Source organism: Pithys albifrons, chromosome 2 (genome assembly GCF_047495875.1).
Source record: "Pithys albifrons albifrons isolate INPA30051 chromosome 2, PitAlb_v1, whole genome shotgun sequence".
Taxonomy (NCBI): domain Eukaryota; kingdom Metazoa; phylum Chordata; class Aves; order Passeriformes; family Thamnophilidae; genus Pithys; species Pithys albifrons.
Genome location: NC_092459.1, coordinates 2,165,464 through 2,184,572, shown reverse-complemented (window position 1 = coordinate 2,184,572; position 19,109 = coordinate 2,165,464). Strand labels below are relative to the sequence as shown.

Here is a 19,109-nt window from a genome sequence, read left to right as displayed (position 1 = left end):
CTTCTGAGCTCAGGATCAGCAAAGACAGTCAAGTCTTTGCTTTCACCATGCCACAGTCACACAGAACTGGGGAATCCAAAAGGATTCAATCTGTTGAATGTGGCTTTTTGGAACGCAGAGTGGCTGGAATGTATCCCCTCCCTGTTCATCTTCTCTTCAGCCACACTCCTGCATGCCCAGGGGTGTGCACACCCTAGAGGTGTGCAGGGGGGGTTGGTACAGAGCTACTGCACAGACATATTCTTGTGGTGGGAGAGTTTGGGGAGGTCCATTATACAAATCATAAGAGTTTTTCCCATGGTCTGGAGGACATGGAGGAACAGTGAATAAATGGGGTGCAGGACCAAATGCAAAAGAAGAGGCAATGGAGCTTGCTACCAAAAAATACATGTCAATGAATGGTTGCAAAATTACTCAAACTGCAAGCAAGCATCCCCACAGGATTATTTGTGTAATACCCAGCATAACAGGGCATGATTTTGTCATTGAACTCTTGGAAATGAAAGGATTGATGCTGTTTATATGACTGTTAAACTGAGGCCTGTCAGCATTTTAAATCTGAGCAGGTTTGCACTGTCAAATCCCACCATGGGCACACTATGGGCAATATATTTTATTCTTCTCTTTTTCTTGCATAACAGTAGGTTTTGTTTTATGTTAGCACCTGTAGAGCCATGTCCTTTCCACTCATATTGTATTAGTCTTTTTCACACCTTTGTAAGAAATAGCTGTAATATTCTTCACACTTGCATGTTGAATTCACCTTTTCATATCTCATTGCCATATTTCTCTTCTCACCTCATGCTACATTTGATCTTTGTGCTGTTTTCATATTGCTTTCCAAATTAGTGCCTTTCACTGCATATTTGTTTAAAAAAAAAATTAAAACATTGTTCCTGAGAGGGCAACCCTGTTGAAAAGATCAGCTCCATATGTGACTTCATATAATGGTTTAGCTTGGAAGGGACATTAAAGCTCATCTTGTTCCAACTTCCCTGCCATGGGCAGGGACACCTTCCACTAGACCAGGTTGCTCACAGCTCTACACCTTGTCCTCTCCTTTTCACCAGTGCAGAATGAGTGTCAGTGGTTCCCAGCTACAAACAAGTGATGATGTTGTTAATAAATCACAGAATATGCTGAGTTGGAAGAGACCCACAAGGATCATTGAGTCCAACCCTGGCCCTGCACAGGACCATCCCCAAGAGTCACACCATGTGCCTGATGTTGTGAGATTGCTTGCAAAAAGTGAATTTCTGAGCAATCCAAACTGCTTTAGCTCTGTGAGAATCATGCTGATACTTCAGCCTGCAAGGACACACCTGCTGTTTGTCCGGTAGGCGACGGTCACTCCTTGCAAGTGTTTTCATGAGAACGTCTCAACTGCCTTCCTGATCTCCAGACATGGACCTCAAAACATCGGGATGAGATAATACAAACACCAGACTTGTGAGAGAGAGGCTTTTAACCAATCAGAAGTTCTAGGGTGTTGGGGTGAGACCCTTTTAGCCAATAAGATGCACCTCTAACCCTGTACAAACCGTGTGCTGTGTGAAAGAAATGGTCTTCACTATAAACTTCATAAGCTTGTTGGTGAAGTCCTTTCTCTCCATGAAAGTTTGTTTACTTTAGCCTGAGTGTATCATCCAAATGCTTCTTCAACTCTGTCAGCCTTGGTGCTGTGCCTACTGCCCTGGGGAGCCTGTTCCAAAAAGACTTTTCCTAATAACTAACTAAAACTCCCCTGATTCATCTTCTTGCCATTCCCTTGGCTTCTGTCACTGGTCACCAGAGAGAAGAGATCAGTGTCTGCCCCTCCACTTCCCATTATGGATTATCTTTCAGTCCTGTGCATGGTTTTGGGTTTGGAGCCCATTTTGTGCTCAACTCAGGTCTTGCTTGTGAGTGTCTACATGCTGTGGTGGAGATCTGTCCTCACTTGGACTGGGTTAACCAACAGCCAACTATTATATGTAAAAATGATTTTAACAATAAAGCAAAATATATTGATCCAAAGTGTATTCTTCAAGGGGGAAGCTATCTTCAGTTCCTGCTGGGAGAAGCTGGGAGCTTCGTGTCCCTACACTGCATTTAGACTTTGTAAATAAATAACCCCTCAGGCAATAACTTGCCAGTCAGTGCAGACATCCAGAAGAAAACAATTTAAAAATTACTATGCTTGAAGTTGCAAATACCAGCTTAAACAGGATTTGGTTGTTGAAAACATACAACTTCATGAGCAGACTCTGAGAATTCCACTTAAAATGCTGGTTCTGGTTTTCATTAATGGAGGTGAAAGCTGGAGGCTCAGCTAGAGGGCTCAGCTCAAAGATGAGCTTCCAAAAGTAAGACTGCAGAAATAGATGAATGTTTAGATGGAAGGAAGTTGAAGGAATTCCTGGAGAATATGATGAAGTCATCTCCTCCAAGGAGTTTGAAAAAGGTGGTATTTGTTAAGGAAGAAGTTTGAGTGTGCATCAAAGGAAAGGACTGTCCACATGGACTGTTGGCAGGACTCTGCTCAGCCTGAATCTCCGTCTTCACAAAGAGAAGATCTGGACAGAGCAGCCAGAGACAAACAGGAATAACAAAGTCATGCCTTCTTCTAAATGATACAGGACTATTTTTGAAGGATATAAATCCTGTACAGGTAAGGACACCGAGTCATAGCCCTCCCCAAATAGCAGGAGATATCAATGATTTTGATATATGGCACCATACCCAACTCAGTATTCTTGGTCCAAGCAACAACAAACATTGAGGCATTTTATCTCTGCAAAATGAACAACTACATAGTGGCAAATTGACAATTCAGAACAATTCCCTTGTTCCTACAGAATCAGATTTTTTTTCCCTGTGGAAAGTAAAAATAAAGTTGTAGGACATTCTCACTTGGTAGCATCAAGTAATTCCTCAACTCATACCCTGTTTTATGTCAACAATGGGAACCTGTCATATATATTGTCATATATATGTCTACATTTGCATCAAATATGTATCTGTAGTTTCAGGGTGAGTTCATTTTTTGTTTAAAGTTTCACATAACCTTTCAGAAATGAGTAGGTAGCAACTTTATTCTTCTATCTGTCTTATTTCAGGAATGCTTTCTTAAATTAAAAATAAATTTCACAAAACAATTCTAAAATATGATCCCCCACCCAGGTCTGGGTCTGTCAAGATGTAGAAACTTTGCTTTGATTGTAAACAGATCATCTGGATTGATCTGATGTGCTGGAAGGTAATGATGAGTACAACTTGTCATTGTTAAACAACACATGAATGATGCACTGGATGTGGAATCAGTCAACTCTTCTGGTTTTAATCATTAATTTTCTTCCATTTCATAACTGAACTGTTGATGTAATCCTACCCCATGTGAATGCTAAGTTGAGGGTTTCACAATAAATGAAATGCCATCTAAACCAGCATGAAATAGCCACACAGTGTAATCCTAAGGTGCCCACAAGAGCTGGCAGAGGACCAGGCTCCTGATGTAGTCAGTGGAGTCACCAGAGAGAAATTAAATTCTCAGCACAATGTTTTAATTGCCTGAAAAATTGCAGTGTCATTTCAGCAGTGAGAGGACAGACCATGCAACAAGTGGGAAAGCAGAAGGGAATTTTATCAGAAAGAATTTTATCAGAATTGTAAGCTCTATTAGAGCACTGATAATGCTTTGAAATTCCTCATCTAATGGCAGCACCTTGAGAATCTATTTCTCATCTAACTATTGGCACTCAGAATAAGAGCAAAACCCAGGGCAACATCTGTACTAGGGAACTAAACACTTTGTCTTCAAAACCAACGACCTTCCTGCCTCCTGGGAAATCTCCTGGGCTCATTTCAGCTGACCTGTGCCTGGGAATGACTTAGGACAGTGCTAGCTGGCCTAGCCCAAAAGAGTGCCAGCAATTGCTCTGTGAATTTATCAGGTGAACAGTCAGATTCCAGCATCTTTCTGGTGACCTGGCCTTGTGTAGGTTACCAATACCATGGGTTTGTGTGCACTGTCCTGGACTGATTGGCAGAATGCAGCAAAATTCTACTTTCTGTCACAGGATTTACTGTGTCTTTTGCTGCTGTAGCAAACATTTCTTTCCCAAATTGGGATCAAATGAGAACCTCTCTTTCTTGACCAGACTACACTGAATCGATCAAGTTATTTAAAACTCTCAATAGTAAGTGTGTTTTTGAGACATCATGTCTGCTCAGTTTTAGCCTTTTGTAGAAGAAATTCCTTTCATAATTAATATTGTATACAGTCTACATTCCTAGACTAAGTTGATACTTGCTTGTAGACCCATGGCTTGAGAGCATTGCAACAACCAACCCCACTAAGCTGAATATCTGCTGCCAAAGAATATTTGGTGAAGGACATCTGCACTGGACAACTAATGAGCAGGTGCTTGATTTTATGTTATGGGTTTAGCCAGGTGGGCCTAAACTTAGGTTTTAAAGTTCAGCTAGGCCTAGGATTGTCAGCTGATTTAAGCTGGGCTGGACCAGCTCACAGCTGACTTCTTCCAGCCAATAATCTTGTATTCCATACCATACTACATCATCTCAAAGGGGGTAAATCCAGTGTGTGGGAGTGGCTTGGGCAGTTCTGCCATGGCCGAGGTACAAGCCAGATGTGATCCAACTTTTGTCTTGGAGCAGGCCCTGCTCCTGCTGCCCCTGCTTGCATTTTGTTTGCATTCAGGGAAGTAGAAACATTTTGTTGCTACTCTTTCTGTTTCTTGCTGTGTGTCTCTCAGAGTACTTACAGATCTACTGTAATAGACTTTGCTTTGTATTAATTGGGGAGTGGGAAGTTATTCCTTGTTATATATAACTTGTGTAAGTGTGTGTTATATTGTAGTTTCCTCTTAATTTTCTCTTTTCTCTATAAATACATGTAGTTAGTTTCAGCATAAACCTGCTTTTGGGGTTTTTTTTTCCTCTCCCTCTTCTTTTCCCCTTGGCTGGTTGTGGGGAGGAGGAACCCTCTTCACTCTGTCTTGGACAGTTGGGGTTTTGCCAGCTCAACCCAGGACAATTGTATATAGTCTACATTCCTAGACTAAGTTGATACTTGCTTGTACACCCATGGCTTGAGAGCATTGCAACAACCAACCCCACTAAGCTGAATATCTGCTGCCAAAGAATATTTGGTGAAGGACATTGCACTGGACAACTAATGAGCAGGTGCTTGATTTTGTGGGTTAGGTGTTGTCTTTATGAGGCTTTGAATGACACCACAGAGGCACTGGAACAAGTGTTGTGGAGTCTCTCTGCTTGGAGATATGCAAAACCCTGCTGAAACTTAAGACTTTTGAAGTGTCCCAGATTCCCAAGTTTTTCACAATTTAGGCTGTTACTGCTGTACCTGAGCACTTAAATTCCACCTCGATTGCACATGTGCTGCCTCTGTGCTCTTGTAAATTTTACAGCTCACTCTCACAGCATCATAGAACAGTGTGGCTTGGAAGGGACCTTGAAGGTCATCTCATTCCAACTCCCCTGCCGTGGGCAGGGACACCTTCAACTAGACCAGGTCGTCCCATCCAGGGATGGGGCATCCTCCTGTGTCTGAACAGAGTGAAATAGGCCAAGCAAAGAATGATGCTAATGCAGCTTAGCATATTCAGGTACTGGAATTAAATAATTTAGAATAGATGAGTTCTTCACTGTGCTGGGTGCTGCCCCAATTCCAAGTGAGATTAATGACATTTCAACTGCAGAGCTGTGCACCAAAATCTAGACCTGTATAGGGAAACAGAGAGATGAGCCTGTGACAAAATTTGGAGACTGGAGCCAAACTTGGCAGTGTTTTATACAGACTGAGAGAGCATTATCACAGAATCATAGAAAGGCTTGAGTTGGAAGGGACCTTAAAGACTGTCCACTTCCACAGGCAGGGACACCTTCCACTAGACCACACTGCTCATTATGATGATTTGATTATTTTTGACTGTGATGATTTTGGGCTCAGATATCTTAAGGCAAAGGTAAACATGCAGATGAGGCCCTGCTGTGGCTGTTTGCCAGGGCAAAACACTGGAGGGTCACAGGAGTGACCTCAGAGTTTGGTGCTCTGATGCTCTACAGCCGTTGACACCAGACTGAGCATCCTCTAGTTTTGTCCTGGAGCAGCTCTGACAGTCCTGCCTTCAGCAGTGGGACTCTGACCCTGCTGAGCCCCTGCACCAAACAGCTTTCCTCTAACACTCCAACACCCCCCAACCTTGTGTCTCCAATATTCAGCCACAAACCTGGAAAACAACTCTCCCAGCTTTCCTCCCTCTGCCTGATCCTTCAGCCTGGCTGCTGATGGTTGGAAATTTAATTGGTTTTTTCATCTGAGGGAAATGGCATTGTGAATTTTCTGGACAAGCCAAGGAGCAGAGGGGTGGAAGAGCAGGGGTGGGTGGGGAGATGCTCTGCCAGCCAGGCAGGCGGGATTGCTCTGGCACAGTGGCTCTGCCTGGCTTTCACTCTGCCCCCCAGGGACAGAGCTCTCCTCTCACTCCAAGCTTCTCCCCTGCCACAGCAGAGGGAGCGAGAAGGGGAGAGCAGGAGGGTCCCTGCACTGACAGCACACACCACCCCGCTGACACCTGCAGCAGGCAAACCATGAGGACGAGCCTCTTCTCTTCTTCAGGCACTTCACCTTCGGTTTGAAACCTTCACCCACCTCCACCAGGGACAATGGAGGAGCAGTACATTTCCAAACTCCACCCGGTAGTGGATTATGGAGCTGGAGTCTTTCTTCTGATCATAGGTGAGTTCACAGCCTGCTCACTTGCTTGGAGCCTGTGAACAGGCACACAGGGACTCCCTGTCTGTGCTGTGGTCAGACAGGGGAAGCTGGAGGGAAATGGCAAGGAATTGGTATCCATACAGGTTCCCCTGCTTAGAGCCTTAGACTCAGTTGGATGCCAGGATCAATCTCCACTCTCACATTTGCAATGCTTTGTTTTGATGCTCAAGAATTGCCAGCATGAATTTGCCTCTGTGGCATCACAAGTATTTAAAATAAGTTGTTTATCTCTTACCTTGGCATCTCAGCCATGTGAGCTGAGTTGAGGCAGCTCATTTCATGGGACTGATCAGGGGAAAGCTGCTGTTGTCTCTTGGTGGGGGAGTGTCATTCTGCTGTGTCTTGGTAGGATGAACTCTTATGGAAACTCTTACTGGAAACTGTTTCCAAATAGTTCTGGTTTTTGTAGCAGCCTGTTTGCCCTGCTGCAGGCAGGCTGACAATACAGGTGGGGATATCTACCAGCCTGCTCCAGAGTGGCTTCACTGAAGTGTTCTCTTCCTTGCCTGCTTGTTGCATGTACACAGGGATCTGTTTCCTACTGTTGTGGATTTGGGGAGCAGTGGAATTGATTTGGGCATGATCTGCACCTGAATTTTGCCAAGCTGAAAGTACCTTCCTCCCTTAAGCTCATTTAAAAGCTTGAGATCAGAAAGACAAGGCTGTATTTTGGTGTGTTTTAATACAGAGGGTTTGGGCAGCAGTGCTGGGCATGTCACATCTGCCTCTGCTCTGCACAGTCCTCCCTGTTCTGACAGAGTACAATACAACTCAGGGTGAGGAAAATCCTGTCTGCAAACCAACCAGTGGTTTTTCTATTAATCCAAGTCAGAATGCCAGCTGTCTTCTCTTAAAAATGTGAAGTTTTAGATGCAATTAAGGTAATGGGAAGGGGCAGTAACAAAGGGCTGGAGGCTGGAGCCTCCCATGCTGATGGTGTGCCACAATCCTACAGTCTCTCACACCTCTCCTAAAGGACTTCTAGGCACTGAAACTTCAGGCACAGCTTCCAGCACTGGATCAGGAGCCCTGTGTGGCAGCCAGGCTCACTGCATTGTGTGGGGACTCTCAGAAATCAAGGAGCCAGTTTAACTGGAAACTGTGTTGTATTTATTCATAGCTTTGCCATCTCATTAGGGCTGCCTATTTGTCCCTTGAAATTAGGTTTTTATTAGGAAACAAGGCCAGGGCATGGGCTGCAGCACTCACCACTGGTTGTTTGATTACTGGACCCCAGTTACAGCTCTGTCCCATGCCAGGCAGTAGCACCACAGGCAGTGGGATGGAGGGGAAGACCTGTCAAGGGAAAAGAGAGAGTGGGCCTGGAGGTGCTTCCTACCTCTTGCATATCAACTGGGGCTCTTACAGGAGAAAGTGAACTGCATTCATTTTCTTTCTGAAGCCTGAGGATGCTCAGTTTTGGGCCTGCCACTGCAAGAAACACTCTGGGCTGCTGGAGTGAGTCCAGAGAAAAGCAACAGAGCTGGGGAAGGGTCTGGAGCACAAGTCGGATGAGGAAAAGCTGAGGGAGTTGGAGCGGCTCAGCCTGGAGGAAAGGAGGCTTGGGGGGGACCTTCTTGCTCTCTACAGCTCCCTGACAGGAGGTTGTAGCCAGGTGGGGATCAGTCTGTTCTCCTAAGTAACAAGTGATATGAGATGAAACAGCCTCAAATTGTGCCAGGGGTGGTTTCATTTGGATATTAGGAAAAAATTGTTCACCAGTAGGGTTGTCAAGCATTGGGACAGACTGCCCAGGGAAATGATGGAATGACCATCCCTGGAGGGATTGAAAAGACATGTAGATGTGGCACTTGGCACTGTTGGGTTAATGGTTGGACTCAATGATCTCAGAGGTCTTTTCCAACCCAAAGGATTCTGATTCCATGTCCCAGTCTGTGGCTGTCATTTTTCTTGAGAGTGCTCTTCCCACCAACCTGCAGGTTGCTTTCTGTCAGCACATGACCCCAAGCAGACATACAGCTCCTGAGAGCTCAGGGAACTCTTCAAGGGTGTCCAGAGGTGCCAAATGAATGTGTCTTGTCAAAAAGTTAAAGAATGAGGGATGTGGGGTCTCAGGTTCTATCTTCATTTTGTTTAAGCCTTTCTCACGACATCTCTGCAATATTTGTACTTATGCCAATATATTTATTCCATTTTGTTTCATGTGCCTGTATTAACTCCCTTGTGGGCACTTGGTTAAGTGTTATTTGTGAGCAAATGCAGCCTCCCTGCATCCACACCCACAGGGGAACCTGACAGAATCTTTTTCTGTCTCTCTCTTTCATGTCTGACTTTAGAGGACACCTTCACAGGAAACCTTTGATCAAAATGTCTCTCCAGCACCATGTTCACTTGAAAAAAAAGAGAAAATGGGTTGTTTGGTACATGTACTTCTGACACTGCTGTCACTTTGAAGCCCTATGTCACACCTGAATAATGTATGTCTGACAGGTCCTTTTGCAAAACAAGATCTGAGTCTGTTGCCTGCCCCTGGCTAAACAATTTCTATGGTCCCGCTGCATTCAGAGACCACCAGAACAGTGGGGAGTCTGAACTGCTGCACATGGGGATTCTCAGGGGGCAGTGAGGACCCTGAGCTGCCCAGCCAGCACATCCACACCTCTGAGGCAGCTCAGAGCCCAACAGGCTTGTGCTGGGGTTCCAGTGGAAGATGTGACACAAAGAGGAAAGGCTTTGGGAAGTGGAGGGCACGTAGATGAGAAAGGACAGGCAGGACAGCTGGGATACTTCAGAGGGAAGGAGAAGAGAGGATATCCTTTCTCAGCACAAGAAAGACATGCTCTTGCCACAGTGAGTCCAGAGGAGGCCACAAAGATGCTCAGAGGGCTTGAGTCCTTCTGCTCTGGAGACAGGCTGGGAGAGCTGGGAATGTTCAGCCTGGAAAAGAGAAGGCTCTGAGACCTCATTGCCTCAGGGGGCTTATGAAAAAGAGGGAGAGTGACTTTTTACACAGGCAGATAGTGATAAGACAAGGGAAACATTCCAGTCCCTCTGCCATGGGCAGGGATACTTTCCACTACACCAGATTGCTCTGAGCCCTGTCCAATCTGCTCTTGGACACTTCCAAGGATGGGACAGCTGCAGCTTCTCTAGGCAGTCTGTGCCAGGGCCTCACCACCCTCACAGGGAAGAATTTCTTCCTAATATCCAATCCAAACCTGCTCTCTTTCAGTTTTTAGTCAATCCCCCTTATCTTATCACTACATACCCTTGTAAAAAGTCCCTCCTCAGCTCTCCTGTAGCCCCTTTTCTGGTACTTCCCATCCTTTCAAGGGATTTCACAAATGTGTTAACTCTGACAATCTGTATATGCTGATTCCTCTCTTTCAGCCATCCTGACAATCCTTGGGAATTCAGCTGTCCTTGCTACTGCTGTGAAACGCTCTTCCCTTCTGAAGTCACCAGAGCTGCTCACAGTCAACTTGGCAGTGGCAGACATTGGAATGGCCATCAGCATGTACCCGCTGGCCATCGCCTCTGCCTGGAACCACGCCTGGCTGGGAGGAGATGCCTCCTGCATTTACTATGCCCTGATGGGTTTCCTGTTTGGAGTCTGCAGCATGATGACCCTCTGTGCCATGGCTGTCATCCGGTTCCTGGTCACCAATTCATCCAAATCCAACAGTGAGTCCTCACCTGTCTGGTAACCTCGTAGTGCTGCGTTTGGGCTGGATTGTTCAGGGAGGTCCTTTCTGGAATATGGCATGGAGTATCAGGCAGTGACAGTAGAATAAGCCTCAGCTTTTAGTCTAATATCAAATCCTGATGTTCCCAGAAGGATCTGATTAAATTCTTTATTAAACAGTGAGGTTTTTCCCTTCTCAGCTTTACCAAGTGAACCCACCTGAGAGTGGAGAGCCCAAATGTTTTGCTGGACCAGACAGTCTTCCCTTCCTATTTGTATCCAAACAGACATACTGGAATTTGAGAAAGGTTTATTCTCCTGTCATTCCTGGTCTGGGACCACAGTACATTTGGGGTCAATTTGATCATGTAAAGCTGCCTGACTTACAAAGCTTTAGATGAGCACTGAGGGTTGTGTTCGGGTCTCACCCAATATATGGACACTGTTTCTCAAGAAGGCCAAAAGTTAGGGATCTGCAGGAGCAGCCCAGGTGTACCTGTAGCCACCATCCTTCTGTTTCAGGAGAAGTTATGGCAGAAATGACGTGGCTGAGGTGAGATCCATATATACTTGCTCTTCCTTTTTCTTGCAGGTAACAAAATCACCAAGAACACTGTCTTCATCTTGATTGCTTTCATATGGCTCTACTCCTTGCTCTGGGCCATCCTGCCCTTGGTAGGCTGGGGCTACTATGGCCCTGAGCCCTTTGGCATCTCTTGCACAATAGCCTGGAGCAAGTTCCACAACTCCTCCAATGGCTTTTCCTTCATCCTGAGCATGTTCCTGCTGTGCACAGTCCTGCCTGCACTGACCATCATTGCCTGTTACTTGGGAATTGCCTGGAAGGTTCATAAAGCATACCAAGAGATCCAGAGTATTGACAGGATCCCTCATGCAGCCAGACTGGAGAAGAAGCTGACACTGGTGAGTTATCCTAATGATAAGAAGAGTCTGCAATCATCTGGAGGTTGCAGAGAGCTGGCTTGGCTTATGAAGGGAACATAGAACCATAGAATTATCTTTAAATGACCTTTAAAGATCATTTAGTCCAATCCCCATGATGACTTTCTCCCTCATGATGACCCTTCATTGCTTTTGTCTGCTACTGACCAAAGCTGGAGATGTGGTTCCAGTCTCATCCCTACTCTCACTCCTCAGAGGAGCACGGAGCTCCTGAAAACTTTGTCATTTCAGCAGCTTGGTCAGGACAATTTATCACAAGTCAATACCTTGTTGACAATATAGCTTGTGAAATCTTTAGGTGGTTGCATCCAAGATTTTCATGAACATAGATTTCTAGTTATGCTGCAATAGCTGTTGAATCCTTTCCTGTTGTAGGTGGAATGGAGGTCTTGTTCTGTCATCCCAGGTGTTCTTAACTGACAGACTGGCTACGCTGAGTGAGAGCTACACAGAAATTCCCTCTGGAAACAGGATTTTTTAATACATTTTTTCAAATATGCACTTCTGTTGTGCATTTCTTGTGGAAAAGCAGAATTGAGCCAAGCTTTCTAGAGGCCAGTCAGAGAATCACTGGATCATTAAGGTTGGAAAAGACTTTAAGATCAAGTCCAACCATTAACCCAGAACTGCCAAGTCCACTCTTGAACCATGACCCTAAGCATCACATCTACATGCTTGTTAGTGCTTCCAGGGATGGTGATGCCACCACTTAACTGGGCAGCCTGTTCCAATGGTTCACAACCCTTTTAGTGAAGACTTTTTTCACAATATCCAATCTAAACCTCCCCTGGCACAACTTGAGGGCATTTCCTCTTGTCCTATCATTTCTTACCTGAGAGAAGAGACTGACCCCCACCTGGTTTTCAGGGAGTTGTAGAGTGATGAGGTCCTCCCTGAGCCTCCTTTTCTCCAGGCTGAGCACCCCAGCTGCTCCTTATCAGACTTGTGCTCCAGGCCCTTCCCCATCTCTGCTGCCCTTCTCTGGACTCACTCCAGTGCCTCGATGTCTTTTTTGTCATGAGGGGCCCAAAACTGACCCCAGGATTCGAGGTGGAGCCTCGCCAGTGCCCAGCACAGGGGGAAAGTCTATTCAGAGGCTGTACAGTCTGGTATCTCCAAGGATAAGACAGGGATGGAGATGAAAACAACAACTGCCTCATAAGAAACACACCATGTAGATCTGCTGGGTGTGAATAAAAGCCTTTCTGAACTGTCCAGTGCTACTGTGCTCATGGCACAACTTCAGGCAGTTCAGGTGGTTCAGGTGTGGTTTCACCCGCACACCGTGTGCTGGGCTATCAGACTGTGTCGTGCCTGCTGTGAACTGAAGCTCTGTGTTCCCTTCCAGATGGCTGTGCTCATCTCTGTGGGGTTCCTGAGTTCATGGACCCCCTATGCAGCCGCCAGCTTCTGGTCCATATTCAACTCCAGCGCCTCCCTGCAGCCCATCGTGACGCTGCTGCCCTGCCTGTTCGCCAAGTCCTCCACGGCCTACAACCCTTTCATTTACTACATCTTCAGCAAAACTTTCCGGTGTGAAATTAAAAAGTTGCAGTGTTGCTGTGGCTGGCCAGTCCATTCCTTCAGCTCCGACAACTCCGTGGAGAACCCCGTGTCCATGATGTGGAGTGGGAGGGACAACATCCGTCTCTCCTCGGTGGCCAAAGTGGAAAACGTGTGAGCTGTGGCTCGTTGAAATGCAGCCATGGGCTCACAGCACAGGTCAAGCCTGGGCTCAGTCCTGGGCCTAAGTAAGTAGGGATGCAGCACATGGCACGGTCACTCCACATCTCATGCCAAATGCAGAGGTTTAAGTATATATTTTTAAGCAACTCTGAAATATTGGCTTTAGGCTACACACACACACACACAGACACACACACAGACACACACACAGACACACACACACACAGACACACACACACACAGACACACACACACACACACAGACACACACAGACACACACAGACACACACACACAGACACAGACACAGACACACACAGACACACACACACAGACACAGACACAGACACACACAGACACACACACAGACACACACAGACACACAGACACACACACAGACACACAGACACACACACACAGACACACACACACGCACAGACACAGACACAGAGACACAGACACACAGACACAGACACAGACACACACAGACACACAGACACACAGACACACACACACACACACAGACACACACACACACAGACACACACACACACACAGACACGCACACAGACACACACAGACACACACACAGACACACACACACACAGACACACACACACACACACACAGAGACACACACACACACAGACACACACACAGACACACACAGACACACACACAGACACACACACACACAGACACACACAGACACACAGACACAGACACACACACAGACACACACACAGACACACACACAGACACACACACACAGAAACACACACACACACACACGCACGCACACAGACACACACAGACACACACACACAGACACACACAGACACACACACACACACACACAGAGACACACACAGACACAGACACACACACACACACACACACACACACAGACACAGACACACAGACACACACAGACACACACACACAGACACACACAGACACACACACACAGACACACACAGACACACACACAGAGACACACACAGACACACACACGCACACGCACAGACACAGACACAGAGACACAGACACAGAGACACAGACACAGACACAGACACAGACACAGACACACACACACAGACACACAGACACACACAGACACACACACACAGACACACACAGACACACACACACAGACACAGACACACACACACACAGACACACACACACACACACACAGAGACATACAGACACACAGACACACAGACACACAGACACACACACAGGCACACAGACACACACAGACACACACACACAGACACAGACACAGACACACACACACAGACACACAGACACACACACACAGAGACATACAGACACACAGACACACAGACACACACACACACACACAGGCACACAGACACACACAGACACACACACAGACACACAGACACACACAGACACAGACACACACACACAGACACAGACACACAGACACACACAGACACACATACACACACACATACAGACACACACACAGACACATCTTCTTTTCAAGAACTTCCACTTTACTGGAAATAGATTTATATACTAAAAATAAACAAAACTTATTTGGGGGAAACAGCTATAATTAAAGAGGAATTTATTATTTTTGTGAGGGTTTTTCTCTTATACTTTTGGTTTTTTAATGCAATCTATCTGCCAGCTCCTGGCTGTAGCAGTAAAACAGCCATCAGAGAAAACCGTAGGTTGCACATGAAATGTTACCAAATAAATACAGCTGAGAGTGTAACTTTCAAGCAATAGAGACTGAAAACCATATGGATAGCAAGAAATATTCCCTGCCAGGGAAAGATGGCAATGTGGCTGCACTAAGAGTGTCTTGCAGAGATCTGTGGGTCCTTGCTCTATCAGAGGTATAGCTCCAACTCCTCAAAACACAAGTTCAAGGAGTTGAGCAGCCTTAGTTGGAAGAGCTTAGGTGGGAATGTGGCAGCCAGTGAAGAATGCCTTCTGTGTACCCCAAATGGCACAGTGGGAAGTGAGGGAAGCTCTCAGCAGAAGCACCTGTGCACTCAGGCAATTTCTGGATGAGGCACAACAGCTCTTCTGCCACAAAAGCTGTTGGAGCATTTGTTTGCAATTGTGTAATGGTTTTGACCCATGGCTTCCTCAGTAACTGGGTGTAACTAAGGAAGGAGACATCACAAGTATTCCACACCTGTTTTCCACGTAACAGAGGAGGAGTTTAGTTTTTCCTTCTTCCGGGGTGCTGGGTGTGGGAGAAGCCTGGATGGTCTGTTCTGTTCTTGTGGTGTTCCTGGCCTGGGACGTGGGTGAGATCATTTCATGCTTGTTCTCCTTTAATTGCATTTGTCTGTTTCATTTATTTAGGTTTGGTTTTGTTTCTTCCTCTTTTCTGGTTAACAAGTTGTTTGGTTTGTTTTTTCCCCTTTTTCCCTTTTCCCTGGGGGTGGGGTCCTACGTGGTGTGTACACATTGTATATATGTGTTTGCAGATGTCAGGAAAATATAATTTCTTTTAAATTCAGTTCAGTTTCTTTTGAGTTCTTCTCTTTTCAGTTTTTTTCAGGTTTTTTTTCCTTTGCTACAGGGACTCAGGGGGGAGGGAGAGGGCAGTCCAGGTTTGGTGAGAAGCTAGGCCAAACCTGAGACAAATTGTGATTGTTAAGGTTGGCAAAGACCTTTAAAATCATCAGCCCAGCACCACCATCACATTCACTATCAATCCATGTCCTCAAGTGCCATGTCCACACATTTCTGGAACATTTCCAGGGATGGTGACTCCACCACTTCCCTGGGCAGCCTGTTTCAATGCTTTACAACCCTTTTTCTATAGGCATGCTCTGTACAGCATCCTGGCAATAAACTGTCCTGCAGTGCAGTCCTGGCTCTCATGACTTCCATGGAAGCTCTTGAGATCCTGAGTTCCCCACTGGCTGGGGGCACTGAGAGGATTGCAACAGAGAACAGTTTGCTGATCCAGTTTAAACAAAAAGTACAACCACACCACCAGGTTCAACCAAAGAGATTCTGAGGTGAAAATGAGCTCCCACAGCTTAAATCTTTTTCCATCTTACTGTTTGTGATTTTAAAGGGCACAAACACCTATCCTTAGGGTTTGCAATGTCAGACAAAACATGGATTGGTAGCTGCAGCAGCTCTGGCTTCCCCTGACCACATAGAATGACAGAATGGTTTGGTTGGAAGGGATCTTAAAGACCATCTCATTCTCATCCCCTGCCATGGGCAGAGACACTTTCCTGGTCTAGTAGAACCTTCAGCAAACCTAATGCAAAGGTTTGGTGAAGACAAGAGTTAAGTCATAGGCAGACTGGGCCCAGATTTTAAACAACCACCTAAACCAATGGTGAATGGACTCTGTTCTTGAAAACTTTTGCCACACTCAAACCCTAAAAATTAGTTTCATTTTATAAACTACAGCTAAGGCCAAGTGTGGGATTACAGACAGGCTTAAAGGCTTCTGTGGCTCTTGAGAATCCCTGTTACAGCAGAGTCTGTAACACACACTAAGGCACAAATTAATTCCTAACTTAGGGGTCAGGAAAGGACAAGGAAATCCCCTGAAATCCTGCACTGGAAGCGTTGTGAGCTCTCCTAAATATTCCACCAAAGTAGCTTTATTTGTAAAAATTTGTGAAAAATTCCTAAATTCAGTTGGCTTTCAGGACTTTATCTTGTCACTCACAGATGCTCCACATGAACAAGGCTGCATTCAGCCCTCTCTCCAAAAACAATGAAGTGAAGCATCCTCTGGGAAATAGTCACCTTTGATGGCCCATGGCACAGGAAAATGGGAAAAGCAGGGAGGAATGTGAGCAGCAGGAGAAAACGCCAGTAACTGAGAGGGGAGTGTGTGAAAACAGAAGGAAAATCTATGGGAAAACAAAGCAGGAGAGCTTTATGCAAGAGTGAAAAGGGACTTCTCATGGCAAAAGTCAACTAGCAGTATTTTTTTAGCTTTAAAAAATAACCTGATAGGAAAATGAAACTATATTTCAGTAACAACCTCCTCAAGAGTTTTTGCTATTAGTTGCTCAATTGCTTCATGTTTGAGTGAAATAAATGCTCCCACCTGCTGATTGCAGGTCAGTGACTGGAACAAGGACATCCACATTAATAATATAATGTAACAGGAGCTTCTACTGGGAAAAAACTTGGGAGCAGGACAGGTCCATGTCCATTTGGAAATGCTTTTACAGTGTATGTAACAGGAAAAGTATAACACTCTATAGCAGAAAGAACTCTGTAAAGACCAAAGATCTGTGTACTCTTCAGGTTTAAATACAACACTTTAATAGCCTGATTTATTATTAACTGTTTATGTACTTAATTTTTAAAAATCGAATCTGGGCGTTTGTGTATCAAATATGGCTCAAATTTATTTTTCATTTTCAGACTCAGCAAGAAGCAAAACTAAACTTCCTCAGTAGAAACTCTGAATTTTATGTAGTTTTATCTTATATATGGAAGATTTAAAAGGCAGAGTTGCCCTTGATGCAAGAACCAGGAAAGTCAGTAAAGCATTAAATAATGGTTGTTTTGGTTTTGGTTTTTTTTTTTAAGTTTTGGGAATTTAATTTATGGTCAAATTATAATATAATTCCATGTATATACATATTCTACATATATATATATATATATATAATATAAATTAATTCCATGATATTTCCCATCCAGCCCTGGACTGTGCTGTCAACTAAATGATCTTTCCAGACACAGGAGCAGGATACAAGCAGCTCCCTCAGGAGTGAGTCTGGGCACCTTATATTTGCAACCACAGCACAGTCACCCCAGAGCAAACAAATATTTAAGGTAAAAACTCCACCAGATCTGGCCTGTTCACATAGCAGGAGTTCTCTCCCCAGTCTGAGGAAGTTTGCAAAGCACACCCACACCTGAGCCAGCCACCTTTAGGCTCCTTTCTTTCCACTGAGGATCCTGCTCTTCCCTGCTGGGATGATGACATACAAAGTTCAATAGACAACTAACACTCTGACTTGTAATAAAATACATTGGAATTCAGTGCCTTACTTTGAAAAAGCTTCTAAGGCAGTCTCTGTGTATTGGGACTAAGGAATAACTTAGAGAATTAGGTAGTTTCTCTTAATGGTCAATTTTCCCACCCGTACAATTAAACATGACTCACTTCAGAACAAAGATCAAGTATATGAGGGAGGTTGTTATTCCAGCAGTTAAGAGTACAAGGATAACACGGCCAAGGCTTGGATTCCACCCCATTACTTTGCCAGTAATGCTGTGGAACTGGGGAAATCACTTAAACTTTGTCTTGGGTTCTTCTCTTATCCACACAAGAGATACGGTTTTGTTGCTCATCACTGTGAAACACAAACTGTTCAATGAACAACTTCATACAATCACAGAAGGGATTGGGTAGGAAAAGAACTTAAAGATCATCCAGTTACAACTCCCTGCCACTACTCCAGGTGCCTAAAGCCCCCTCCAGCCTGCCTTTGAACACTTCCAGGGATGAGGCAGTCACAATTTAACTCTCTTCAGAAATCTACAGGTAGATAAACCATAATTTTTGAATGTCATGATTTAATAAGATGCAAATCCTGTATGTGGCAGAAGCCCATGTAGGAGCAGCTGTGCATCTCTGCTCTGTTGTCTTGGTTTGAGATAAGCAACTGCCAACCCCCCCAAGCACAGAGAGAAAAGCCTCCCTCCTAATACCAGGGAAAGGGAAGAAAAGAGAGGGGAAAGGAAAAAAACACTTCAAACCCCATTTATACTAAAACTACATATATTTTTACAGAAAGAAAGAGACAATTAGAAGAGAGTACAAATATTCACTCACACAAGTCTGCAGCAACAAGTTCCCCACCTCAACTTCTTAACGAACACACAAATTCTACTGTCTTAACTGCACATTACTTAAGAAAAGACTTATTCCCCAGGGAGACAAACTCAAGTAGAAAGGAGAGACCCAGAACAACACAATTTACTTTCCTGAGATACCCTGTGAGCCAGTGGTGGGCCTGGTCCTCTC

General features: G+C 45.0%; 1 protein-coding gene across 1 annotated transcript; it reads left to right on the top strand.

The window, feature by feature from the left end:
• Positions 1 to 6,690: 6,690 nt before the first annotated feature.
• On the top strand, positions 6,691 to 13,092 carry LOC139668228 (opsin-5-like). Its single transcript, XM_071547751.1, has 4 exons — positions 6,691 to 6,763; positions 10,154 to 10,447; positions 11,041 to 11,372; positions 12,760 to 13,092. The coding sequence occupies exons 1-4, from the start codon at positions 6,691 to 6,693 to the stop codon at positions 13,090 to 13,092; spliced, it is 1,032 nt and encodes a 343-aa protein (XP_071403852.1).
• Positions 13,093 to 19,109: the final 6,017 nt, after the last annotated feature.